This window comes from Diplotaxodon limnothrissa, linkage group LG6 (assembly GCF_057381915.1).
Source record: "Diplotaxodon limnothrissa isolate DT_005_m linkage group LG6, D_limnothrissa_male_GT1.1, whole genome shotgun sequence".
NCBI classification, from domain to species: domain Eukaryota; kingdom Metazoa; phylum Chordata; class Actinopteri; order Cichliformes; family Cichlidae; genus Diplotaxodon; species Diplotaxodon limnothrissa.
In genome coordinates, this window is record NC_140601.1 from 36,047,816 (window position 1) to 36,074,398 (window position 26,583).

Genomic DNA, 26,583 nt, shown 5'->3' on the forward strand with positions numbered 1-26,583 from the left:
ATTAAAGTCATCATGAAAGGGGTTCCTGAAAACTATAAAGGTGAGTCATTAGGCTGGATGCTAGTTGGCACTCTCTATAAATTGTGTTGGAAAAAGTTTAGATGCATTTTTGTTCCAGTTTTATTCTACTACAATCTATAACATTTGATTTAGAGGACTCCCCAGAACACCTCAAGATGTAAATGGATTTTTTTTTTTATCTCAAAATGAATTGTAAACTTTTCTCCCATCATATTTTCATTTAAATGTTGTTCTGATATACAAGAGTTTTCTTTTGATGATTCTCTGTGATCTCACTCCAGATTGGATAGAGAAAACTGTCCTTTTGAAGACTTCTAGAAACATAATTGGACCTCTCCTATAGGACGCACATTGCTAACTAGCACTGAGCCCAATATAAGCTCATTTTTAATCTGGTTTCCACTGATGCCGTGCTGCATAGAGCCTTTGCGAACCAGCTGACATTTCCACAGGTTTGAGAATGAACCGGATGCTATATAGCAAAGGTTGGAGTAATTTCAGTGGGGTGGGGGGTACTGTGGACAGAATCTGCAGGTGAATAATCTCTATATTTCTTGTATCTCCACCCTGATGTTAGTGGTTTCAACTTCCGGCTTGGCAACAGTATTGTATCAGATTTTTGGCACTGACTTCAGTCTCTGTCATACAGAACCAGTTCAACACGGGCACTGGCAGCACGTCAGTGGAAAAGAGGCAACTTAGTTTGTTCAGCATTAAGTCTTTGTTTAATTTGTAAATGCCTTAAGAATTAAACTGCTGTTTGATAATATTGCTCAGCACTTGTAGAAAAAATCATCCACTGGCTCCCTCTCCTCATTAGCATATATAAATCAGTTTGCATAAGTCCCTTGGCAGGGAGCCATATTGTTTTTCAGAGCCACTTGTGTTTGTCCCACCTGGGGAAAATGATAAAATGTAGCAACTGAGAGATTCACTGGTTGGATTTTAAGCACTAAATGAATGAATACCCGTCGTCAGACATCAGCTTTTCTCTTCCTGTCAGAGAACCCCAGCATTCAGTTCACTTTATGGACATTGTGCTTGTAGCTCTGCAGATGAGATCCATCCTCATTGAACCTGTCATGATGGAATTAACCAATCTGAAAACTGACTGAATAAATAAATCAACACTTTCAACATAGTTTTTATTTACAGTTCTCTTCACAGCTTCCTTTCCCTTTATTTCATGGTCTTGGTTAAAAGCTCCTTACTATAAAAGTTTCCCTTAAATACCGACCGGGGATCAGCTCCCAACCTCTTGCAAACTAAGCTACGAATCTGATACCTGAACAGTTTCGTGGTTGACTGTGACTCTCCGAGTAACAGGAAGTGATGTACGTCATGTCGTGTGATGTGAGTGCGGTGTCTGACACAGGGTCGGGGCCATAAGCAGGTTTGGGTCAGTTACATTACAGCACACTGGGTGGCTCCGCAGCAGTCCTTAATGATGGCCGCTCCTGACTTGGTGATGGATGGCTTGTTGGGTGGCGGCTCAGGGATTTGTCTCTTGGGCTTTGGAGGATCTTGTCGTAAAGGGAGAGGGAAAAAAAGAGACATAATCACATACAATGCTCTTGTCTCTTTAAGATGGTGTGCATGAGTTATTTTTAACCTCTCACTCACTCTGTGTGACTTTGAGCTTCTGTTCCAGAGGCATCAGCTTCAGCCTGAGGAACTCCGCCATCTCTTTGTCCTCCTCCTTCTCCCTGAGGTACAAAACATCCACATCTTAGTCTGAATGAAATTCAGAAAATGTCTGCTTTTATCTGACTGAAGCAGCACTACTGGACTGACTGACTGACAGGACAGCATGGCTGCGCCACAGTTTTTGGTATTTTCAAAGCTAAACATCTGGGGGGGTGTTTTGTTTTAAGAGACTACCAACTTTTAAAATTCCTTCGTCTGTTCATTTCAAGCTCTGCATTTTTCTTCTTAATCTCTATTAAAGTGAGCACACATGCTTTACAGTTCAAGACAATCCTCATCTTATAGTGGGCCTTGGTGAAGCCTACTGTCTGAAACAACCAGGGTTTTTTTTTTATTACTTTGAGCAACTACAGACTTATCTTTCATAAAAACAGGCTTCATCTCTGTTACCTTTCCCCTTCCTTTGTGCAGACTTTGATCTAACTGGCTGCCACGTGGTCAGTCAGAATCATATCAGGGTTATCCACTCTCACTGCCTACATACACTAGTGGAACATACATACTTGTTTTGAAGCTTTGGAGTCAGTTCAGCTCCTTCCTGTCTTTATCCGAGTATGTATGAACACTTTCTGTCTCTTTCTATTTGTCGCTTTCTCCTTCTTGCCTCTTTTTCCCACTCTGTCAAAATCGCTTCTTTCACTCTTTTGACGTCACTGTACTTGTCATGTTATCTTTCTGCTCACACTCTTCAGGTCAATCACTCTCTGCTCCTTCTGTCAATCTTCCTTTTCAGACCTACCAACGTTTAACCTCCTCAATCATCACTTCATCCTCCTAGATGCCAAAGTTTCCATGACTTTACTAATAATAATGGATTGGATTTATATAGCGCTTTTCAAGGCACCCATTCACTCTCACATTCACACACTGGTGGAGGCAAGCTACTGTTGTAGCCACAGCTGCCCTGGGGCAGGCTGACAGAAGCGAGGCTGCCATATCGTGCCATCGACCCCTCTGGCCAACACCAGTAGGGTAAAGTGTCTTGCCCAAGGACACAACGACCAGGACAGAGAGGCCGGGGATTGAACCGGCGACCTTCCGGTTACAGATGCGCTTCCCAACCCCCTGAGCTACAGTCGCCCAACTACATCAACTCCACCAGTATCTGGACTCACACTAGTCCAAAAGAAATCTGTCAAATACAGTCCAGACCCGATCAGCTGACAGCTAAGCTGAGAATATTTTGAGCGCCTCTTCCAGAACAGAGCTACGCTGCTAAACATGAATTACTGCTCAGTGAAATAATAATCCTTGGACTACAGTGGTCCTGAATTAACTATAATTAGTTTAGTAATAAAATGTAAGCTCTACTGAGCACATTTTATATATCTAATATTTCTGTTTTCAAAGCAGTCATGAGCTCTTGTAACCTTCAAACTGCAATAAAATATGAAGATGAAGAAATCAACAAATAATCCATTTTTTCTGTTAATTTCACTTTGAGGCGGAGGTCAGTTTTAAATATATTTAAAGACAAAAAGAGGCGAAAAAAGAAAACCGATTCTTGGCTGGAATACAGAAGCCAGAGAGGCATAATAAAAATGTTTTTCTGTCCTTCTCTGGTCTACATTTTGACGTTTTGGTCATCAGGATCTATAAATGTGCTTTCATCCTTATTGGTAAATGGCCTGTATTTATATAGCGCTTTACTAGTCCCTAAGGACCCCAAAGCGCTTTACATATCCAGTCATCCACCCATTCACACACACATTCACACACTGGTGATGGCAAGCTACAATGTAGCCACAGCCACCCTGGGGCGCACTGACAGAGGCGAGGCTGCCGGACACTGGCGCCACCGGGCCCTCTGACCACCACCACAGTAGGCAATGGGTGAAGTGTCTTGCCCAAGGACACAACGACCGAGACTGTCCAAGCCGGGGCTCGAACCGGCAACCTTCCGATTACAAGGCGAACTCCCAACTCTTGAGCCACGATTTGAAGTACAAATTAAGATTATTATTAGGTTCTGTATCTGCTCTGTCTTTCAGACACTTAATCATGTATCTCACTAAATTATATTAGGAAGGAGCTTGCTCTGCACCCTTGTTGGCTACCATTTAGTTTTGTACAGGACTTCAAACACTCAACAAAATGACATCTGCTGACCTAAATGAGAATTTTTGTTTCAATATGCTTCCTCTGAACAAATTTATAGGAAATATAGAAACATACACTCGCCAGCCACGCCATTATTGACACCTTACTAGTAACATTATGGAACCTCTTTTGCCTTAACAACTGTTTTAATTCTTGTAGCACAACAAACAGCTTGTCAACATGATGCTCAGAGTTTTTTGTCCATATTGACATGATGGCATCACACATTCATGATGCTATCACATCCCAGGGGTGTTTTTTTGGACTGAGATCGGGTGACTGCAGAGACAATTTGAGTAAAGTTCAGGAAATCACGGTAAGCAACAATACTCGGGTGACGTGGCATTTTAAACCATGCTTAATTAGTACTAATGGCCCCGAAGTATCATAAAAATATCCCTCACATCATTACATAACCAGCAGCAGCCCAACTGACAATCTGTAGCCTCAGATTCCTGCTCTTAGGTGACAGTAGTGGCACCTGGTGTGGTCTTCTGCTGCTGCAGCTCATCTGCTTCAAGGTTCAATATGTTGTATGTTCAGACATGTTCTTCAGCATAGTGTTGTAACAAGTTATTATTTGAATTACTTTCGCCTTCCTATGAGCCTAAAGCAGTCTGGCTATTGACCTCGGGCTTCAGCAAGGCATTTTGGATATCTTCTCAATAAACTCTAGAGATGTCTGTGGGGGAAAACTCCCAGTAGACCCAGTAGACTGTAAAATTAAAGATTTCTCTTTGCAGCTCTGTTACCTGAAATTAAAGAGAACACACGATTGGACGTAATCTAATGCTACATGTGGCATTGATTTTGATAGAAGATAATCACTTTTAAGACTCTTTGGTTGTGACTCAGTACTGTCACAAAAAATGATTATAATGACACCGAAATAACCCAGAACAATCTGAAGGCACAGTTTCAAAATTAATCTTTTGAGTCCCACAGACATTTGTTCACGCTGTGATTTAAACCCATTATCTTGCCTATCTGAAAGTGTCACACTCTGTGGGTTATCTGGGGGAGCAGACAATGCAGAGCCACAGTCATCAGTCAGCCTCCCTCCCACACACACAGCTAAACACTGCTGTGATGATGAAGTGACCCCTGTTCGCCGTCTTCAGTCAAGTTCACATTCGCGCTACACATTTACTCTAATGAGTCTCCTTCCTGCTGTTTCTCAACTCTTCTATGAGGATCAAATGAAGAAATAAACAGCCAGCGGTATCTGAGTAAACAGACAGTCAGCACACAGAGACGTCATCCCAGATATGAGCTGTGCTCAGAGCTTAGGAGGGCCGTACCTTAATCTCTCCACCTCGGCATCGTCGACCAGAAAATCCCTCTTCTGCACCAGTTTATGGATCTTCAGGATCAGTTCCTCTTCTCGCTGCCTGTGCTTCTTGGTTTTTTCTTTCTCTGGGGGGAAAACAAGGAAGAAAATAAGACGGACAGCAGCAACCCATCTGATGTCTACAGACCGACCCTACAGGAATGTCAGATTCTCTTTAACACTGAGTCACGTCACAAAACAGATCCTTAATTCTGACTCACGCATAATTTATAACAAATAAGGCACTCACTCAATTATGCAAATGTTTGTGAGCCTTCTTTTTGGTTTTGCTGGCTGAAGGATTAAGCATCTGCAAGCATCAGAATTGTCCTGCCTCAAAGAGCTAACCTTCACACTCCAAAGCACAGAATATACACTAACAGACCAAATCAGATGTATGTAAAAACAGAAAAGGACACATCGACACATGGCTGCAGAGGTAGGCTGTCTGGCAATGCTGATATCTAGGCTATTTGAGAAAAAGCGGATGAAAAATGACTGTTAAAACCAGCTTTTTCTAACATGGAGCAGTGCAGCTACAGAGCGAAGCTCCCAGGGGGCAGGACAGCCTGAAGGATGCACGGGTTAGACACATAATCCAAAGTCAGAGGAGCAGGTGCAGGAGAGGTAGCTGGGTCTGTCACATGACTCCTTTTGTCCTGGAGTGGAGTAATGGGATACCAGAACCCCCTTAACAGCATACACAACACTTTTGGCACAAGGGAATGTCAGTGAGATTTTACAGGGCAGTGCAGACTAGGTGGCAAGTGGACAAAATAAAAGGAACACTATGTTATAATGCGATCCTATTAATAATTTATGTGATAAGAAAGTAACATATCTTCTCTCCTATGAATTAAAGCTAGAAAAAAATAAAACACACCTCAACTCAAGACACTTCTGTTTTTCTCGCGCAGCCTTCTATGTTGATCAATGTTGGCAAAACTAGTTATATACTACTCTTAATCTGATTTACGTTTGTGCTGTACTTTTTCAATTCTTCCAAAGGGGGCTATTTGACTGATTTGGTTTCTTGTTTCTTAGCCGCATTCCCAAAGAAGTAATTCTGTCAGAGGTGAGTCCGAGCCCATTAAAAGGGATTATTTTTTAAGTCTATCTGGATCTCAAAATTGAAGATTCCTTATAAATTTTCCACAAATACACAAGGAATTTAAATGAGAAAATTCTTTAAAAAAAAACACATCAAACTAGTCGAGAACCAGATTCCCTTCAGGGATTTACTTCATTCAAGCTGCGGGGAAAATTTAGCCTTCACACAGGCTAAATTAGAACTACTCATGCTGGATGTGTTACTGTATTGTCAGGGTGTTTCTGTTATTTCGTATATGCTGCTGGGTTGTCAAAGTGGTAAAATAAAATCCAGGCAGCGTTTGACAGGTCAGTCCTGATCCTCATGTGTGCATCCTTGAACACAACACCAGCCCCTCCTGCACACACACACTGACACACACTGACACATGATGTACATGCGCTCGGAGGAGGTGTGTTTTGCTGCTGTTGCCAGGTTCTCTCTATGCATAGCCTCATGTACGCATTTGGGTTGCTATGTGCGATGCAGCTGACGTCAGTCAGCCACTTCAGCACATTCTCGCTGCATTTCTGATACAGGCAACGCTGGAAGTGACTGTAGGCTAATATTTGATTCCGTTTTTGCACAATGAAAACATGCAGGCAGTAAATGAGTGTTTACTGAAATTCATTTTAGACTCTTTGCCTGGAAAACCTCCCTCAGCTTGTGTTTCCTTCAAAGTGATGATGCATGGATGTTTATGTGTTTGTGAGTGTGTGTATGCTTATCTCTCCCTCATAACTTCACTGTGTCCCTGGGACTTACAATCAATCCTGCGTCGTTTATTGTTACGACACGTCCTATAAATCAGTGTGATACTCGCAGAGGCGATAGGCCTCCTGTGAGCTGCACTTTCTATCAAAAGATCTATTTTTGGTCAAGTCTAAACAGAGAGTGTGGACAGTTCTGCATGCAGAGGAACAACTGTGAGTTCTTTATCGCCTGATTTTGATGCAGAATTTCCATGAGTACCTGGTACTGCGACAATCTGCCTTAGCTCCTGCTTTAAACTCATGATGTCTTTGCAGAGCTGAATGTCATCCATCCTGAAAAGATAAAAGGGAGAAATAAAAGTAAAGCACTGGCTTCCATCAGATTACAGACAAACTGATATTATTAGCTGCTTCCACTTCCATTTCTGACATATTTATCTGATTGACATGACGTCAGGCAGACCTACACTGTATAATAAGGAATCTTGAAGAAAATAAACAATAATCTGATGTAGAGGAGCTGGATAATTAGTTTGAAGGATTTTCTAATCTAACAAGCGGAGCTTTTTTTATATTAAGTCTTTATGAGGTGAAGAATTTAGCTTTCTGCAACTAATTTTCTGACTTTATCTCTAAAGCTGCCAATTTCCGAACCTGCCATTTTATCAGTTTTGCTACACAAAAACGATTGCCACAATTTCCTCGAGCACAACACACAGTACAACACAGAGTCTTCACATCACTTCTCTTGATATAAAAAGCCATTCAAAACACATTCAGTTAACAAACATTTTAAAAAGCGAGCCCACCAAAGCACTCTGAATGGTTTTTATTATTCAGAATAAATTACCCACATTCAATTCATTTCTGTCACTGAACTTATTAATTCATTAGCAAACAGTTTCAGTGTTAATCTCTAAATAATCACCATTAGCTGGATGTTGTTGAATAAACTCCGCTCTTGTTCTTGTCATTAAGATTTCATAGCCTCGAGCTCACACATCAGGAGTGAGTGTGTTAAGTGTGTCGAGACGGAAAACACACAACGACAAAAAAAATCAATCCTGCATGCTCTCTGTGCTTCCTGTAGCCCTCATGTCTCACCCTTGGGGCCTCGGCATTTTCCCTTTTTATTACCTAAATCCCTGTCTGTGTGTGTGTGTGTGTGGGTGTGTGTGTGTGTGTGTGTGTGTGTGTGGAGCAGATTTAATTCTCCTTGTGATAGATCAGGACGATGACTCATCCACAGCCTCCTGCCTCCTTCCTCCTCCTCCCTGCATGTATCCCAGTTGCTGTGTTTTACACCTCCCTCCTTCTCCTTTCTCCCCTCCTAGATCCCTCGCTCCGTATATCTCCCTCCTCTGCCTTGTGTTTTACTCTCTCATCGGTATTAGTAGATTCCAGCAACCTTTGGCACGCCATCTGCTACTTGGTGTGTCTGTGCCTGCACGTGAGGACGGACAGCAGAGAGATAACAATAAGCAGCATGGTGGCCTAATTAAGCCCTGCAAGTAGGCTTTTTATTACAGTGCAACACTGTGGGATTTTTTAAATCTTTATCAGCTTCATCTGATACTTCGACCATCACTGGGCAGATACTAAACATGCAGTTACCCCCCAAAATACATGGTTCATTGGTGAGAAATTTGGAAATAGTTTTGCACAAAAATAAACAAAGCCTTGTATTTCCATTTTTAGTTTTAAAACGATACACTGAGCGGGTATATAATGCTGTTAAAACTTCTTTTTCAGCAGTGATCTATAATCCTTTAAGCTTAGCGGCCAGTGAGTCCATCAGTGATGACTCATTCAGCTGCTACATGCATGTCCAGCCCTCGGAATAATCAATGGACAAATTGACAGCTTCCCTAAATATTGAGCACCAAGCTTAATGTATGTGTGAAGGAAGTAACACGCATGCCTTTGTGTTGTATTAAGAGTATCAACTGTGTCTTGGTTAAAAAAAAAAAACCTCAAAAAAAGGCGAACCTCTGGTCTCAGAAAAAACACAGACACTCACATGAAGCGCAGCTCTGACTCTCTGCGCACCAGGACTTCCCGCAGGCGTTGGATACGAGCCATCTCCACCTCGATCTCCTCTGGAGACATCGTGCTCTCTGCCATTGACACATCTGAGTGACCTGAGAGGAAGACAAACAGAGGAAAAACAATGCAATAAAAGAAGACAGACCTACAAGACATTCTTGAACCATAGTTTTATTCACTCTGGACACTCCTTCACAGTTCAACCATGCCTGCTTGGTTTAAATTACAGAGAACAAGTACTACACATGGCTTACTTCCATTGGCCGCATCTAATTAAAGCTCTAAAATGTAAAGTCCTCATTCCTTTGATTTGATGTCACATGTGCATTGGAAAGTTCACTCCTTTCGTTTCATCGTTGAAAACTTTCTCATACCGTCAGCTTCTTGGCAAACTCACTTCTCACCTCCTCTCTGTGTGACATGTCATATCACTGCACCCAAGAGCATGATATTTGGTGAGAAAGAGGTGTGGATAATTGAGTTAAGTGATCTGAAGTTTAAAATCAAAGCAGTGCTTCAGCCATAAATTACAGATTTTTTTTCTGAAAGCTTCCAATCGCCCATAAGAAAGGAATTAACCAGGAATATATCACAAGTATTTTCCAAAGAGACAGAAAAAGCACTTTCAGCACGGACCGATGACCAGATGTGGCTTCTTGTTGATTTCTTCCCAAGCTGGAACTGACCTCACACTCCATCTCTGCCAGTAACATGCAGAAACATTGCAGCTACTATACAGACAAACCACTTAATGCACTCGTCAATGCACCGACCACAAAAATGCCGCAACACCTGATGAAGCGGCTCAGCATACGGACAACAGCATAAATCGAGCCAATATGGAAAACCTATCTATGTTCTCTGTGTGTGAAAGTGTTTAGCACTGTGGTGTGCTGATTCCCTCCTCAGAAGAGAAAGCCTGGTTCACCAAGGCTTTGACAAAGGGACCAATGAAGAACTTTACAAAGTTGCATTATGGGAAGTGTTGTACCTGGCTGAAGGGGAGCTCGGTGTAAAGTAAACAAAGGTATTTTTTTTTACTGCTAATTATGCAAAGCTACTCTAGTAGAATGAATGAATAAACATACTAAGCTGGAAATTACATAAAAGTATTGTTATGATAAAAATACTATTGCGTAAAAGTGTCTCAAAAGACAGTTATATAGTGTACCTTACTTGATCTTCTCATATGAATACTCACTTCTCCATATAGAAATTACAAGGATTCTAAGTGTCTGTCATTCCTTCTTCCCACTCAGGCTGTGAAGTGATGCCAGGACAACAGGACATAATGTCCAGTCTACAGATGCCACGTCACAATACACCTGATTAAACAGTTATTTGCGTCTATAACACACTCTGACGCATGATTTATTCAAAGTATGTACGGTAATATTAGAGGGTTGGGATCAGTCCTCCGTCCTCCTGCAGCAACACTAACTGCAGTGTGCGTTTGTGATACTTTTCATGGATGCTTGCTGAGGATGGAGCTGACTCACCACAGCAGACAGAAGTCTGCACAGGAGGGCGCACTTTGTTTGTGCCTTGCTGATGTTGAATCACCATCTGACACGTCTGCTGACAAAAGACGCAGTTGCGAAAGTTTGTATCAGCGAGATACGAACTAAAGTTTTACACGCGTTTCCTCTATCTCCTCTTTTTTTATTTTACTGTTTCTTGCTTTTTCCTCGCACGTTCCTCTGCCTCGCTTACAGCCACGTGTTCATCATCAATAACACCAAGCTGCATTAGGTCCTGACCAGACCATTAAAAGTGGCAAAGTGCCAGCTCAATAATGTCTTAACAGCTCTCTCTGAACCCGACATGCCGCTAACACCTACTGAGCACTAAAAACACTATAAGTAATTAAATGCTAATATAATTAAAAGTGGCGCTTTCCTCAGAGACAGGTATGGTTGACAACAAAATCCAGCCAATGTAAACCACACCTGAACTACCCCAGTTTCACTAAAACTAACTGGCTCATTGGTGTACTTCAGGATTACGACTTAATGAGGCTAAAACAACCCTGAGAGTCAGGATCGTGTGTACTGCAGCAGCCACATGGGGTTTAACAACAGGGAAATGTCAGTGCCTGTATGACATCGAATGCAGACACCCCCTGACACATGCTGCAGTCACACTGTACACACTGCTGCCGGACCACACCCCCTCCAGTGGGGAAAAAAGAAGAAAAAAAAACAGATGGTGGGGACAAAATAGAAAGTGCAAGGCAAACACGTGTGCTATTTGCCTAATAGATGGACACAAACCTGCAGGGAGCTGCCTTTGTTGTACCTCTGTGTTGTTTTCTGCCTGTATGTTTGTCTTTGTAGCAGAAAGAAAACGAGAGCGCGAGAGAGCAATGGCTGGATCTGTTTCTAAAAATATCCTCTGCATTTTCTTCTCAGACTTAATCTGGAAGTTTCTTCACACACTACTCCCCTGTGATGATGATGACTGGAATCAGGAGGGACACTTCTGAAGTCTCTTATATTTCTCTAGCTTCGTCATTCAGCTACGTCACTAAAACACTTTTTATCACACGAGAACAGGAGAAAATAACAGAAACATCTAAGACGATGTAAACAAACTCTGTTTTTGCTGCTTTATGCCCATCCCGAAGCTTTGCGTTTGAATGATTTCATTTGATCATGACTGTGCATTAATATTGCCACAGGCACAAATCCAAATCAGCATTAAAACTAAACAACCATTTCATTTTATCATCTAACATGCGTGGTATTGACTAAAGATGAAATCCATTAGGCATGTGACATAAAAATAGATTAATCAATCATCTAACAACCATGAATGCCAAGCAAATATTTTATTGATTCTGGCTTTCCATGGGGAGGATTTTCCTCTTTTTTTCATATCACTTTAATTTGAATAGATTTTCATCAGTTGCTGAAGAAAAAAAAGCTCTCTGAAGAGGAGACAGAGCTCTGAGCTACTTCAGACACTACTTAATAAATGAGAGAGTGTGCATTTTATATGCAGCCTTGAATAGAACAAATAAGACAGGATCGTGTGATGTTGAATTTAATGTCTTGTTTGGCGTTTTTGCAGCTTATGCTCTATTATCACAACAACAAATTAGCCTTAATTTGTTGTTGTTATATTTATTATTGGTACTTGTGAGTCTCGCCAACACAGCTACGCAAAATGAATCCCATGAATAATCACTGAAAGTGGGGAATAGAGTTAATAACATTTTTTAAAGCTGCCTCTTGAGCCCTTTCATATAGATATACGTACACTGATTAGAGCAGAGGAGCAGGGTGTTCACTCAGAGCTAGTGCTCCTGCTGCATCTTATCAGCTCACAATTAAATATCCACAAGTTTGCAAATGCGCTGCGTCCGAGACCTTTAGTGGTTAAAATTCATTAACAAAGGGCGCAATATGCTACCCACGGTTTGCACATAAGGGACGTAATACGCTTTTTAGTACCAAGGCAGCGCTATTGATCCCATCCCAAACCTTTTGTGAGTCACGCTTTAACCATTTAAACTCTAAGTGCTGACTGGGCATCCTGACAGCGAAACACACACTGAAGAAAAGCTGAGACCACAGCTGCACGTTTCCCGCCACACACTTCCCGTTTTTGTCTTTATTCCCTTTTATTTTATTGTTTTTCGTTGACGACGCTCACCTTTGTCCGTTGTCCACGCCGTTTCCGACACAGCTCCGTAGCTCCTGAGCGCGCGCTCGGTGTCCGATATAGATTTCTTCAGTTCCATGTCGGTGGAGTGCACGCGCGCCGAAACCGAGAAACGATGTCGTCCTTCTGCGTCTCGTCTCTGAGTCTGTGCGACCTTTCAGATAAGTCAAATTTCACCCGGTGACAAGGCTCCAGGGACCCGAGACGTTGAGCATCTTTATTCGAGGTTTCAAGTCCTTCGACGTGTGGATGGAGAGGATGTAGAGAGCATGCGCAGTGCGGCCAGGAATGTAAAGGCTGGGAGACACCCACTATCACCGAGAACGCATTGAGAGAAGAGGGGGAAAAAAAAACCACACACACACACACAACCTAATCTAAATATTTACCTATGTTTTATTTAGTAATTGAAATTTCATATATACACAATCATATATACAAATTTCTTTATGTTTCCTCTTCCACTTATCCATCCATCCATTCACTTCCACTTATCCGTCTTTCGCAAATGCAGGCTTTCCGCTGAATAGAAGTGCGCGCGCATACATATATATATATATATATACACATATATATATACACATACATACATACATATATACATACATACATACATACATATATACATACATACATACATATATACATACATACATATATACATACATACATATATAAACAACGCTGTCATTTTATTGAAATATTTTTATTATTTTGCTTTTTTAGCTATTTTGTTACTCGTTATGATGAACTTAGTGAACTGTTGTAATAAACCCGTTTCCCAACTTAAGGGATAAGTAAGGAAACGTTATCTGAAAACAATAGGCCTACTAATTTTCATAGTACACATTAATGTTTTTGATGATTGTATTCAGTGTATTGCAAGTTAGTAGTTTAATATTATATACTGTCTCTGGTGAGAGCGCTTCAACAGTTTGTCTCCTTAGGCTTTTCTTTGACTCACATGCATATAAAACTGACAAAGGTTAAGAAGCAGGTGTTTTCACACAGTTGGTCAGTTTGCTTTATGGAAAATCAGGCAAACATCTTTTTGAACAATCTGTTACAAATTTAGAAACCACTTTAATGGAAAAAAGGAAGCTTCATTGTTTAAGTTTACTACCTTGTAAAACTGCGTACAAAGGCTATACAGTTCAATGAGTGGGAAGTGCTTTATATACAAGCTTTGATTCTCAAAATACCTGTAGTCCATCTAAATGGCAAGTAATCCATAGGAGGGATTTTCCTCTTGAACTCAAGCCAAAACAAACAAAAGGCACCTTTTGTGAAAAAAACTGTGAGGCTATTGACCATTGTTCTGTTGTAGGTACAAGAACAAGCTCATTAATGTCCATTTCATTTGTGTAGCTACAATGGTGTTCTCACTGTGCTCAGTAAAAAGAAAAAAATCCAACAATAAATGAATGACATTTTCTCGATTTATTCAACAATAAATATTATTACTATATTTCCAGCGGTTAGTGCAGAAGTAATTAGATGAGTTTTCACAGTCAACAGCAGCCATTTGTGCTCTGTGACAACAAAACCAGTAAAAACAGAAGGTTTTGACTTTGGAAAAATAGCATAGAAACAAAAGGAATATTCATTTCTTGGACATTTCAGCTCCAGGGTATCAGCACACATACAGTCAGGAAATCGGAAGTTATTATTAAGAAACATACACTCCAATCTCTGATAAAAGATACAGTAGTGATTAAAATGTTTTTCTTTACCTCAGATCCAGCAGTGCTTCATATATTAATATGTTATTAACAGCACTAATTTCGTCTTGTGAGACAGATGAAATGTTATAGCCACACACACTCAGAATGAGTATGTAATCGCAAACTATATTTTAGGCTCAAATGTACCAAAAAAGCTCTCCATAAATTCCAGTAGTACATGGAAACAGAAAGAAAAAGTTAATTATCTGTGTGAAACAGAAAAGAGAAGTATGCCATTAAAGTCTATATATAACATAACAAACTGCTGTATTCTAGCTGCACTCGATTTATAAAAGCCAGAGGCGTCTGATTTAACATTTTTTTATGCAGGCAAGTTCTATAAAGTATCTATAAAGTAATATTTATACAGATGGTTGAGCCCATGCGATGGTATAATATTAACAAAGGTTACAAAAACAGGCAGGCAACATTTCTTCCTTTCAAGTAAATGGATGTTTGAGACAAGCTTTTCCAGTTTTTATTAGACCAACACGGCATAACCTTTAACTTTCTCAGTACTGCATATTAAATAGTGAAATGACGATGACTGAAAATGTGCAAATCAAAACTGTGTTTTCAGATCTGCTTACATTTTTCTTGTGCTTGAATGGATTCATACTGTGCACTCAGTTCATTAGCGTTCTTATGTAAAAATGATCCACCTATAAATTGATAATACAAACATATAAAACAATATCACATATTGTTGGTACTAGAGGTGTCAGGATAGATGTTATTCATAATAACAGTGATATTTAAAACTGAAATTATGATAATTTTGTAGTTGTTATTACTTTCATGTCTGTACAGCTATTCCTACAGACTTTCTTTTTGTTGATTTTTTTTATGGATTTTGTAATAATATCAGTGAATTATTTTGACCATGAAAATCATTTGAGGTAAAAATCGTACATTGTGACAATCCTAACTGGTACCTGGGTATGTCTGTATTCGATACATCATATACTAAAATGTAAACTGGAAACATCTGGGATATTTCTTAGCGATCAGGCACTCTTTCAGCCAAAGATGAAAGGTTAAGCTGAGATTTAAATGTTTAAAATGTGACTCAAATCATCATTAATTAAAATTCTAAGCTAATAAATTAGCTGCCAGTGTCCACATGGTGGAAATCATTTGTACACTATTCCGTTTTTCACTTTGATGCAAATCAAGCAAATCAAGTTAATTTTTTTTTAAAAAAAGGACCTTACTTGTGGAACAAACACAAGATGGCATTAATAAAAATGAACAAAAGAGCCGATGGTCATAGTCACTGTGGTATGGAAGGATAGATCTTAATGTTTTCCCACAGAGCTAATATACTGCATAAATAATAAAAATATTCCGCATATACATTCAAGATGCTGGAGTTTTTTTCAGCACTTTCACTCTTATCTCACCGAGTCTTTGACCTGTGACCTTGGCAGTGTTAGTGTAACATCAGCTGAGTTAGACCGCAGTCCACTAGTCCAGCTGACGTTTTGTCACCTTCCATAAAAACGACTGACTCTGCTACTGTGTGGGTTTACATAGTCATGCCCCTTTGCTGGGGGCATCCACCTTGTCTTTCTCTTTAGTGTATTCGGCATCATCGTCTTTATGAGGGAACATCCACGCCAGCGCAGCACCAGCTGTGCCATCACCGGTCTGACGTGAGAAGCACAAGAAAGTGGCCCAGATGAAGGCACAGCAGCCAGTGAAGGTGGTCCGCACATACAGAGGCACCAAGGCAAAGTTCAGAAACTGAGAGAAATTGAGATAACAGCATATCGTAATCACTATTATGTCATAAATGTCTACTGATTGCTATTTAACACAGTGGTATGGATAGCAACTGGAGGGTAAAAGGTGTGGACAATGACCCAATGCAGTACGTAAGAAACACAGAAAAACACTTCCCCAGATACGTATTTAGCCTTTTTTTTTTTTTAGCCTTTATTGGATAGAGAGGGTGTAGATAGACAGTAAAGCGGGGAGAGAGAGGGGAAGACATGTAGCTAAGGGCTAAGGGTTTGATTCAAACCCGGTCCTACTGCTCTCTGGTCATACGGCATATCGTCGCTTGCTCACCCACTGAGCCCACCGCTGTTTTTGAAGGTGAGATTGATTTTTGTGATACTACAGGATATTTTATTTCTGCTTTTACTTCATAGTTTCATAGTAATAAACTATCATTTTACAATCCTGTGTTTTGATTCATGTTTCTGCTAATGCAGTACAATGAACTGTAACTTTATTGTGGTATTTGACTTAGGTTTCTTCTCTGGTTTTCATGGAGTTTTTTGGATGCCCATTTAGCTGGGTTTCTGTTTAAGTTTCAGTTTCTACTTTGAGTTTATTACTTGTGCTAAGTGTCAGTGATTCCCCTCTCAGTTCTCTCCTTTGCCTCATCCTTTAATGCTAATGCATTTGTCCTCCAAGTTCCCTCGTCTCTGTCTTCGTGTTTAGTGTGAGCCTTCATTTCTCCACATTTACCATTTTGTCTTTTGGTTATTTCTTAAGCTTGGTTTTTCTTCATGTGTTACTTCCTACCTTGGCATTGTCCTTATTTTTTTGTTATGTCTAAACCTGAACCTCCATGTGCCACTTGCTCTGCTGATCTCACTGTATGGACTTTGATTTCTGATGGTATCTGTTTTTGGTCTTTGCTTGATGAAAATAGTTGAAATGTAGCAAAGCAGATCATTGAATCAGAGTCAGAATACTGTTTCCCAGAGAAAAATATGTGGTCACAGTTGCTCCAAGCGAGCTGCACACACACGCACACGCACACACGTCACTGAACGAATGTATTAATTCCTGTTGTATAAATAAAGAAAGCAGACGGTGACAGAGCACAAGTCCGTGAGTGTCTCTTACGTGTAGGAGCGCTCTGTCACTTGTCATTGCGAGTAAAGACAAGTGCAGTGTTTGTGTTTTCTAACTCAAGTGTCTCAGCTGAAGAATTGCAGGCTGATTTTAAGAAATCCCCTCTCAATACCCTTCATCCCTGAACTTTATTGCACAATTACTCTACATAGCTTCACCCAATTATATTAATGGACATAAGCTGATAATGATGATGCTGATATTTACCTGCATGAATGGCCAGAACATTAGCCCTGTCTGAGAAGAGAGATACAAACAAAGCACAAAATAAGAACTAGAAAACATAATCAGAAGAGCACCTAATAAACGGTTTGTACCAATAAAACTGCGGATGTTTGGGATTTGAGCACTCAACACATTGGACTCTTCTGCTTTGAAACAGATACTGTTAACTGTCACGACTTTAGAAAACAACAGCCTGTGTCTGTGACTCACCTTATAAGTATTCAGGAATTTTTCTCTCCAGTCTTCCAAGATGTCTTCTTTGCCCTCCAAGAAACTGACACCTGGAGGCACATGAGATTTGACTGATTTATAGGCAGTGCAGGAAGATCAATGCAGTTTGTACAGTATAAACATATTAAATAATCATGTCATGTTTTTTGAAGATCTTGATAAACATATAGCCACATTTGAAACAAAAATTAGTACAATAACCCAGTGTACACTGTTTTCCACTATCATTATGGAGTTTATGAAGCGTATGTGTAAGTTCAATAAGGATCTGTAATCACTTATCTGCCTGCCTCCGTGAGTGTTCAGCTGCTTTTCTGTTTTCTACACGGCTACCGCTTCCCTGTACTGTCAATCTCAATACTGACGTCATTACTCTAGTCCAATCATTTTCTCACCCGCCTTCTTTTTGCCAATCAGCCTCTGCTTTGCATGTTTTAAATCTCTGTTCCCACAGACCCCACCTCTACCCCATCTTGTTTAAACCCCTCAGCCAGAACTCTATTAAAGCTTCTGTATTCATTTTCACCACCAGCAGCGTTTAGACTCCGGGGCATGCTGTCCTAAATCATATCTCCGCTGGGATTTCATTCTGGCATGATGGGTCATCTGAGTCTAATCCCCAAATACATTAATTTCTGTATCTCAATTTTTAAGGATTCAACTGTTTCCACATTTGAAGTGAGTCAAATAGGTCCATGTTAGGTCGTTTAAGTGTTTAACTAAACGTGCTGGTCTGGCTTTAAAAAATCCATCCATCTCCATTTCTGAATAAATTCTTTAATCTGTCTCGCATGTATTGGTTATTATTCCCTAACAAAAAAGGGAAAATATTAATTTTACTATACTATCTTGATTCTAGTTAATTTTTAATTTAACTTTCAATAGTTTATGTCCAAAAGCGATTATTGCACTTTCAACATTTAAGGTTATAGTTATAAAATCTGTAGTTTTTTTTGAGCAGAAGCAATTTTAGAGAAGAAGTTACAAAAGAAAGGTTTTGTGACAGACTGCAATAACAAGTTCTGATAAATTTATACCAGCAATATTGCTGTATATTGTTATGATTGTATCTGAGTGGATTGGAGCCTTACTGACACTTGTGAACCTCATGAAAGCACAAGCTACACAATAACTTATTGTGAAAATACTGCCCGAGTCCACAACAACTTTTGCTCAGCAGTAATGAATACTGTAAAACAACTGAGCTGCTCTGCTCTGCTGAATAAAACCATTTCTACGGTACCCCCCAAAAAATCTTTTCCCCCTGCATTATGTCTCGACATCAGCACATACTGGGGAACAAAATCAGGGGGGTTTTTTGGTTTGTAATGAGCCATTCTAGGGGAGTGACTACATACAAGAACTCAAATGGTCTGCATGTTAAAGAAAATTCTAATCAGTTTCCTGTTATTTTTAGTCATTTGATGAACAAAAATGTATTTTGCAAGGAAAATTACAACCCGCTTATAATCTTATTTGTACATTCTGGAGGATTTCTTTTGAGCTCTGGATGAATAATAAAAATCTAATTAAATCTAGCAAAAAAGTATGCAATTCTGATTTCATTTTTCACATTTGTATTATTTTCAGTATTTGTTTTCCATTTAATCTGACTTGGCTCTCCTTTTCTGCTTGCTTTCTAAGTCTTTGTTCATCCGATTATTTTAATTAAATGTTATTTAAGTCTTTGACTCGACTCTCAAAGCTGTAATCATAAGCTTTGACAGCAGATATGTCAAATGTTTAAATAAGCATGTGTTCTTTGATTTTTTCCTCTGTGGATTTATTATTAAAAACTTGCTAGGATTGAGGTCCCTTTGTGATCCGGGTTCTGATAGGGAGGAATTTTATCACTTCCCATCTAAAGTAAACCACTGTAATGAAGCAATTTCTGCTGGCAGTATCAGTCGTAGTCCGCCCAGTTAGTGGTAATAATCCACTCCTTCATGTCTTTCACTTGACCTCTGCTCGTCTGTGTCACGAGACAAGGAACGAGTGGTGATATTACGCCACATGAAAGGAGCACAGAGAGGGCATGGGTCTGATTACAAATTGACAGAGAGGCGATCAGCTGTGAGATTAACCATTAACCGCCGTCAGAAATCCTCCAGCCTGTGCCTCCCACAGCCCACCGACCTGTGTAGAAGACACTGGTGGCGAGGGGCGCCGCCGTCGTCTGGTCCAGGAACAGCTTCCTCATCACCATCCCGATAGAGTTCCCGGGAAATCTCCTCTCCAGGAAACGCATCCAGAAGAAATTGAAGTTGCCATGGAAACTAAACGCGACCACCGCGACGTTCCGTGTTTGTCTCCACTCGATGGTCTCCCTCCCGGAGAACCACTGGTGGACGAAGTCCCCCCCGGCGAACAGGCAGCCGTACAGTGTCACGTTGGTAACCCACGGAAAGCGACGGGCATGTCTTAAAAACAGCTTTAGCATTATTTTTAGCTGCCGTTACCCCGTGAAGTGAAAATAAAAACCTATTTCAAGTCCTTTTAACCACAAAACGACTGACTGTGATGTGCTAGCTAAACGCGTATACTTTAACAGTCACACACGGGTCTTCACTCTCTCCACATCACAGTATTCACCTACCACCGAGTCTTTACGTTTCTCGTGTAATTTACGCTATAAAAACACAAAATCATAGCTAAGATACTTGCTTGGCAAACACCATACAGCTGTAACCGGCACTGGACTGACAGCCGGCGCAAAGGTAGCTTCCTTCTGCTTAAATTTACTACGCCCCCTTTTTTACGTGAAAAACAGAAGCAGCGTTGAAGGGGCGGGGCTGGAACGTCCAGAGGAATATGTCCGCTTCACCGCGAGGATCTTACCTCAAGTGACGCTTTTATGAACAACCAGACCGTGAAGTGCGAAGGCTTCTCTGTCAAATAATGTCTTCTTTACATCATGGCAAGGCTAATAGATCCATCATCTCAAGGGCAACAGATCAAAGACTCGACTTCAAACCTAAATCTTCTCTGCAGAAAATCACTGGCAGTACTGACAGGGTCCGTTCAGGGGATATTAACACAGGCTATAATAACACAGGCTACCAATGAATAAATAAATAAAAACCTAAGCACTGCACATAACCCAGCACACAGTACACACCTAGGCATAAAGTACACACAAACACACATTCAAGCATAAGTACATGCACTCACACAGGCATACTTACAAAGAACCTACTGTGTAATCCAAAGGGTATGGTGCAGGAAAAGCTCATTTAAAATGAAAATGAAGCATTGATTTAAGTAACCTGACAGAAGGAAGAATGCCTTTCCAAAGTTTAGATGCCAACACCTCCAAAACGTGTTCTGCTATGGATTCAAAATTAGATCACGGAAAAAGGCCCTGATCCGATGAATAGAGGTGCTGACTGCTGGAATTTATGTCTCAGAAGATTTGTAGGAGCAGGAACCTGGTCATGTAGGGATTTCTAGGTTTTAAAATGATAATGGAATGTACTGATTTGCATCTAGAGCACAGACACACACATTTTATCTAATAAAACACATTGACACTTTTTACAAATGGCATTTGAGCAAACTGTTGCAAATTATCAACCAAAAATGTATTTTTCGATCTGAACAATGCGAGCATTCAAAACAGATTTCCTCATTCACATTTATTTCTCAACAAATACAGCATGTTCACAAGTTCCAACAATTTACACTGAATTTATCAAGCACCTTAAAACACAACTGATGAAAAGGCCATGCATGAAATTTTTAATCAGGCAAAACTAGTAAAACCGCATTTTCTTTAATTAAAAAACAATCCATAACATCCACACTGCAGAATACCATACACATGTACACATGCAGTTTGTAAAACAAACATATTCTTAGCCAGGTCTGCAAAAGAATATAGTTTATGATAAAATATCTTTTACATGGTAGATGTGTTTTTAGTCAAAAAATAAACTTTAACTATTACACAATGAAGAATTTAATTGTTCATCAAAATACATGATAGAAATTGTTGCTGCACATCGATTTCTTAACTTTTATATGTCTACTGTCTTCTGGCTTTGGGAGAGGAGGTAATCAATCAGAGCTGTGTCACATCTGAAACTGATTCTAACACTTGACTAATACTGGACCCATGATGTGGAAAAGGTCAGCACTTGGACACCTGGTGAAACACTGTAAATGATTTCCTTTAAAAAGGGAAAACAGAGAAGCAGTAGGACCTTATCCTGAACTTGCTGCAGAAAAGCACACTTCGTATGAAGTCCTGAAAGTGAGAAAAACTATTAGAGGCACGAACAAAGAGACTGCCTCTACTCATTCCACTGGACCAGCCAGATGAGTCAGGAAAGCAATTCAACAGATACATGTTCAAGTAAAGTAAACTCCATTTTAAGACACAATAAACACAGAACAGAAATCAGGTGAGAGGGTCACAATGCATCCCACTGAGCTGAGAGACAAAAAAGGTCAGCTACTGGGTTAAGGTTCAGCAAGAAAAGAGTTGGACTCTATGACTGGACAACCCTCTCCCAGTCCCCAGTCTCCGTCCTGTGGTAGAACTGTGGTTGACCCCCTGGAAACAGGCTTTCAGAGTTGGGGTGGTCTAAAAGGAATTGAATAGTGGACTTCATATGCTGGACAAAGTGCGGTGGCTCAGCCCTCGGAGAGGTGGACAGGTACTAAATAAGAGGACGAAATACCAAAGTCATAGTCTATTTTATATACTCACAAAAAAAGCTTCTTGTCATTGGTTAACAACCAAAGACAATAACTTCCAATAACGTTACCTTTAAAATTGTGTCGTCATTCTGTGACAACCAGAAGGCAATATCCAGATTCTGAGACCATGTGCACGGGCCGATTTGAAAAAGTCCCCGACTCGAGTCATATATGTTAACCATCTGCAAGGGATGATTATTTTAATTGGTATGTTTCAGTTTTTTGCCAGCAAAAAACAAAAACTAAACATAAAAATAACAACAATTTCAAGATCCCAGATCCGTTATCCATTAAAACACAGACTTGTGAAAACATTTTTAAGTCACTTCAGTAAGTACTGGAAGTCAGAAAAAAAAAAAAATCAGTGATGATGTAATCTGAGGATCTCTTTCAAAATTAACAGACTGATTAAATATGAGGTAGACAACTGAAAATTGTGTATAGCCAAACATGCATTTTTCTCTCAAAAAAAAATCTCATCATGTCATGTTTGCAGAGCACCTCTCCTCCCGTGAAGGTCCGTGCTGATCGCAGCTCCTCTGCAGGGCCTTTATGAGGGAAGGAGGCAGGGTAAACATCCCCTGTTTTAACATCTACACCTGTTCAGAAACAAAGTCACAACATATTAAAGGCTGAATACCACGAAAGCACTGGATCCTGTTCTGTAACGGTATCACTTACCAATTCCATATACTACAGGTCTGTGAGTTCCATTAACAACCACATCGTTCATTTCTACAACAGCGAATCGAAGGCACGATTAGAGCAAAGGTTTTGTTTTGACAGGTGTATCTAAACAGTCTTCAACAGTTAAAACAAACATCAAAGTTACCTGTGATGCAGCATGTTTCCAGATGAATATCCTCCTTCTGTACCTGGAATGCTGCTGTGAAGTGATAAAAAGCCATTTAAGTTATGCTGCTGCATTACACTGCAGTCCAACATGAAGTAAGTTTGTAAGGTTATACCCAGTATATCAAGGCTGAGGTTATGGGATGTTGTTGAGTCGTCATTGAATCCGCCGACAAGATGGAGCTCAAGTCTGCATATTGGAAAGGAGAGGAGAAATGTAAATTAATTAATTAATTAGTTGAATAATCTGGAATTTTACTGCTTTTTTTATGTGTGTGTCATACCTGCCCTCCTTACAAGCATCACTCAGTGATGTCACCGCTTTCACGAGGAGTGGTACTTCAGACCAAGTGCTGGAACCGTCACAATGACCTAGGCAAACTGCTCCACTTCCTAAGAAATAATGAAACGTAATTGTTAACCACAAATTCAATATACAGTTTCCTTTTATAATGCCTTAGCACAAATGGTAAAATGGTAAATGGCCTGTATTTGTATAGCGCTTTACTAGTCCCTAAGGACCCCAAAGCGCTTTACACATTCAGTCATCCACCCATTCACACACACTGGTGATGGCAAGCTACATTGTAGCCACAGCTGCCCTGAGGCGCACTGACAGAGGCGAGGCTGCCGGACACTGCCAGACACTGGCGACACTGGCGCCACCGGGCCCTCTGACCACCACCAGTAGGCAACGGGTGAAGTGTCTTGCCCAAGGACACAACAACCGAGACTGTTGGAGCCGGGGCTCGAACCGGCAACCTTCCGATTACAAGACGAACGCCCAACTCTTGAGCCACGATCGCCCCAAATATGGTAAAGGATTTCTCACCAGTGTGCCGCAGCACAACCAAATGGCAGGTTGTGGCATCATCAGATCCAATGACTGAAACGCATTCTGTTAAAAATAAGACAACAAAGCATGTTACTGTTATAGTGCAGTACATGATCTGGAAGACCAAGTAAACATGCTGAAGTGCTGAATTTTATACCAAATAGTCCATAAATAAATAAAAGCAGAGTGACGCTTAGAATAATTCTTGATCCAAAAGCTATTCAGTGGTCAGACTTCATCACACACTATTAAGGTTTCTGTTGTTGGCTGAATGCCTTGTAGAACAACAAGTTTTAACAACAAGCAACCAATCAACATGATGGAGCCAAGAGTTTTCACATTTGAGGTTGAGCAGCAATGGCAAAAAGTAACCCCAACGATTTCTTTACCTAGCTTGATGATGAGGTGGAACTGTCACTGAAAGTAATTCATGAATATAAGGCAGAAAACATAGACTGGGATTTATTCCATATACTGCTACATATTAGAGTGGGTACCAGGCACGTTATCCATCCATCACTTTAACGCTTTGGCAATTAAAGTAAAGTGCAGACACAAGCGGAGTAAAATTACAAAATGTGTGAGAGCTTAGCTGCAAGTCTTCGGCTTCATTTTTGTAACTGATATGACAAAACTGGTAAGTGAAAATGTCTATGTCTTCTTTTTCAGTAGCCTCTGTTTCTGCCTGCCAAAACATAACCCTTGAGTTTTCAAGCTAAAATTGGTTCAACAGCATCTCCACCCATCTCTGTTATGTGGGCCCTAAAAGATCAAAGCTGTGTGAGGGTAAGGTGTAGACATAATAAAAGTCTTATGTATCAGTGTGTATACAGCCTTGCGATGAGGTCATCTGGTTCCAGTATTTTGTTTTACTCACTGTCTGCTGGTGTTGTTGCAGCAAACTCCCTCTGATGGACATACAGGAGGCACTTTGGATCAACATCAACAAGCGGCTTAGACCGAAATGCTTTTGCCTTTTCCTGTGACATGAAAGCAAAATAGTTAAATGGTTCAAAGTGATAAAACAAAGAAAACAACACAAACTGATTTAGTAGTTGACTCGGATATTTTTTCTGATCCTGACTCGTAAAGCTGGATCAATTATTGGGGACGACGGGATGCGGGCCAGCAGGTTTACAGGGGGTTACTAGGAGTTATGTTCGGTGAAACTTTAGTTGGGTAGTTTTATTGCACTTCCTGCAACAATTTGCAATTTTCAGCAACTTAATATTATTTCACTTTTCCTCTCACTGTCTGCTCCACTCTCACAGTATGACTGAGAGACACAATAGTGTGACCATAAACAAAAGCAAGGTGCAGTGAAGACTCTCTCACTGAGCTGAAATGAGACCAGTGCAATAAACGAAGTGAATAATTTTTTAATTATTATTTTTCATTTATCTTGTTATTTTATTTATCTTTCAACTTCCCCTTACCAAAAAACAAAAACAAAAAACAACTAACTAATGACATACAGTTAAAGAAGATTTGAAGACTAGATTACCAAAATAAAGGAACAAAGCTAGAAGGCTAGAATGAATCTTATTCTGAGCTAAGCACAGGTATCCTACCGATCTCGAGGATTTGTGATGGAATTGAGATTTGGCAAAGCGACATTTATGTGTAAAGTATTTGTTTATGTGGATGTTACTGTTATTGAGGGTTTGAATCTTTTTCATGTTCGTTATTAGTCCATACTGGATATCTATAGCTATAAACGGAATCTATATTTAAGGTACCTGAAACGTAGTCGTAGTGCAGTTCTATAAATCATTCCTGTGTAACTTATTAGGTTTGGTTTTTTGCTTCATGCACAGATTTACAACCACTGACACTTACTTGGTTACTTTAGAGACAGTTAAATCTGTTATGTTAGTAAATTATCAACAGCGATTTTGTTAGCATAACGATATACAGACAATTCCTATTAAATGAAAAGGATGAGCAGCCACACTTTTGCAAAAACAAACCTGTAAATGTGGATTTTTGTCGAACAGGTCCGCTGTCGATCTTATGCGGCCAAGCGGTTTATTTTGAATGAACAAAGGCATTTCTTCAGGCTATGTGAACTTTACAGTGGTTGTCACGAAGAGCAAAAACTTCATATTACTATCTTTAAATACCACATACTGAATTCATTACTCAGTACAGTCATTGGTTGCACCCATCTACTTGAACTTCCTGGAAGGCTTTTCTTCGTCGCTTCACAGTCGGATGCACCAGGTGAAGCATTAGCGCCCCCTACTGCTGAGTTAGAGATTCCTTATGTTCTTCGTTAAAAGTATGAGATTTGTGTCAACACAGAGCTTTTTTAACTACTTTGTGGAGATCATTTTAAGGTCCCTCCATCTCACTTTGCCTTTTCACCGTGAAATAGGGCCCAAGGTTTTGACGCCACACAGCGATAAAAAGCGCATTGTTTACACTTATCATATTCACCATTGCGGCTAGTGAATATGCGTACGTAGTAA

General features: G+C 40.1%; 3 protein-coding genes across 4 annotated transcripts; all 3 read right to left on the reverse strand.

The window, feature by feature from the left end:
• Window positions 1–1,425: 1,425 nt before the first annotated feature.
• bmerb1 (bMERB domain containing 1) lies at window positions 1,426–12,752 on the reverse strand. Of its 2 annotated transcripts, none has more exons than XM_085356338.1 (6): window positions 12,665–12,752; window positions 8,982–9,102; window positions 7,221–7,294; window positions 5,130–5,244; window positions 1,645–1,727; window positions 1,426–1,544 (listed from the first exon to the last, which is right to left on the reverse strand). In XM_085356338.1, the coding sequence occupies exons 1-6, from the start codon at window positions 12,750–12,752 to the stop codon at window positions 1,426–1,428; spliced, it is 600 nt and encodes a 199-aa protein (XP_085212464.1). The 2 variants fall into 2 exon arrangements, with proteins under 2 accessions (XP_085212464.1, XP_085212463.1); XM_085356337.1 differs by having other exon boundaries at window positions 12,656–12,752.
• A 2,976-nt stretch (window positions 12,753–15,728) lies between these two features.
• Window positions 15,729–20,398, reverse strand: mpv17l (MPV17 mitochondrial membrane protein like). The gene is made up of 4 exons (XM_085356339.1): window positions 19,861–20,398; window positions 17,704–17,774; window positions 17,476–17,505; window positions 15,729–16,143 (listed from the first exon to the last, which is right to left on the reverse strand). The coding sequence occupies exons 1-4, from the start codon at window positions 20,162–20,164 to the stop codon at window positions 15,934–15,936; spliced, it is 615 nt and encodes a 204-aa protein (XP_085212465.1). The 5' UTR covers window positions 20,165–20,398; the 3' UTR covers window positions 15,729–15,933.
• Window positions 20,399–22,214: 1,816 nt separating this feature from the next.
• On the reverse strand, window positions 22,215–26,251 carry ntan1 (N-terminal asparagine amidase). The gene is made up of 10 exons (XM_085356340.1): window positions 26,083–26,251; window positions 24,990–25,092; window positions 24,110–24,175; window positions 23,562–23,670; window positions 23,394–23,467; window positions 23,258–23,311; window positions 23,107–23,160; window positions 22,927–23,024; window positions 22,494–22,607; window positions 22,215–22,385 (listed from the first exon to the last, which is right to left on the reverse strand). Exons 1-10 carry the CDS (start codon window positions 26,161–26,163, stop codon window positions 22,215–22,217), a joined length of 924 nt encoding a protein of 307 aa, XP_085212466.1. The 5' UTR covers window positions 26,164–26,251.
• Between the last annotated feature and the right edge of the window lie 332 nt (window positions 26,252–26,583).

Bases quoted from the DNA above. Each gene is read 5' to 3' on its own strand.
- bmerb1 (XM_085356337.1), bottom strand. From the start codon at position 12,752: ATGGAACTGAAGAAATCTATATCGGACACCGAGCGCGCGCTCAGGAGC. The intron at 5,245-7,220 runs GTACTCATGGAA...TTTTCCCCCCAG, and splicing joins GCAGATTGTCGCAGTACCAG to AGAAAGAAAAAACCAAGAAG. The intron at 1,545-1,644 runs GTGAGTGAGAGG...CTTTACGACAAG, and splicing joins GAAGCTCAAAGTCACACAGA to ATCCTCCAAAGCCCAAGAGA.
- mpv17l (XM_085356339.1), bottom strand. From the start codon at position 20,164: ATGCTAAAGCTGTTTTTAAGACATGCCCGTCGCTTTCCGTGGGTTACC. The intron at 17,775-19,860 runs GTCGGTGGGCTG...ATGTGCCTCCAG, and splicing joins CACCAGTGTCTTCTACACAG to GTGTCAGTTTCTTGGAGGGC. The intron at 17,506-17,703 runs GTGAGTCACAGA...CTCTCTTCTCAG, and splicing joins AATTCCTGAATACTTATAAG to ACAGGGCTAATGTTCTGGCC.
- ntan1 (XM_085356340.1), bottom strand. From the start codon at position 26,163: ATGCCTTTGTTCATTCAAAATAAACCGCTTGGCCGCATAAGATCGACA. The intron at 25,093-26,082 runs GTTTGTTTTTGC...TTCATGTCACAG, and splicing joins ACAAAAATCCACATTTACAG to GAAAAGGCAAAAGCATTTCG. The intron at 22,386-22,493 runs GTAACGTTATTG...CCTCTTATTTAG, and splicing joins ATGACGACACAATTTTAAAG to TACCTGTCCACCTCTCCGAG.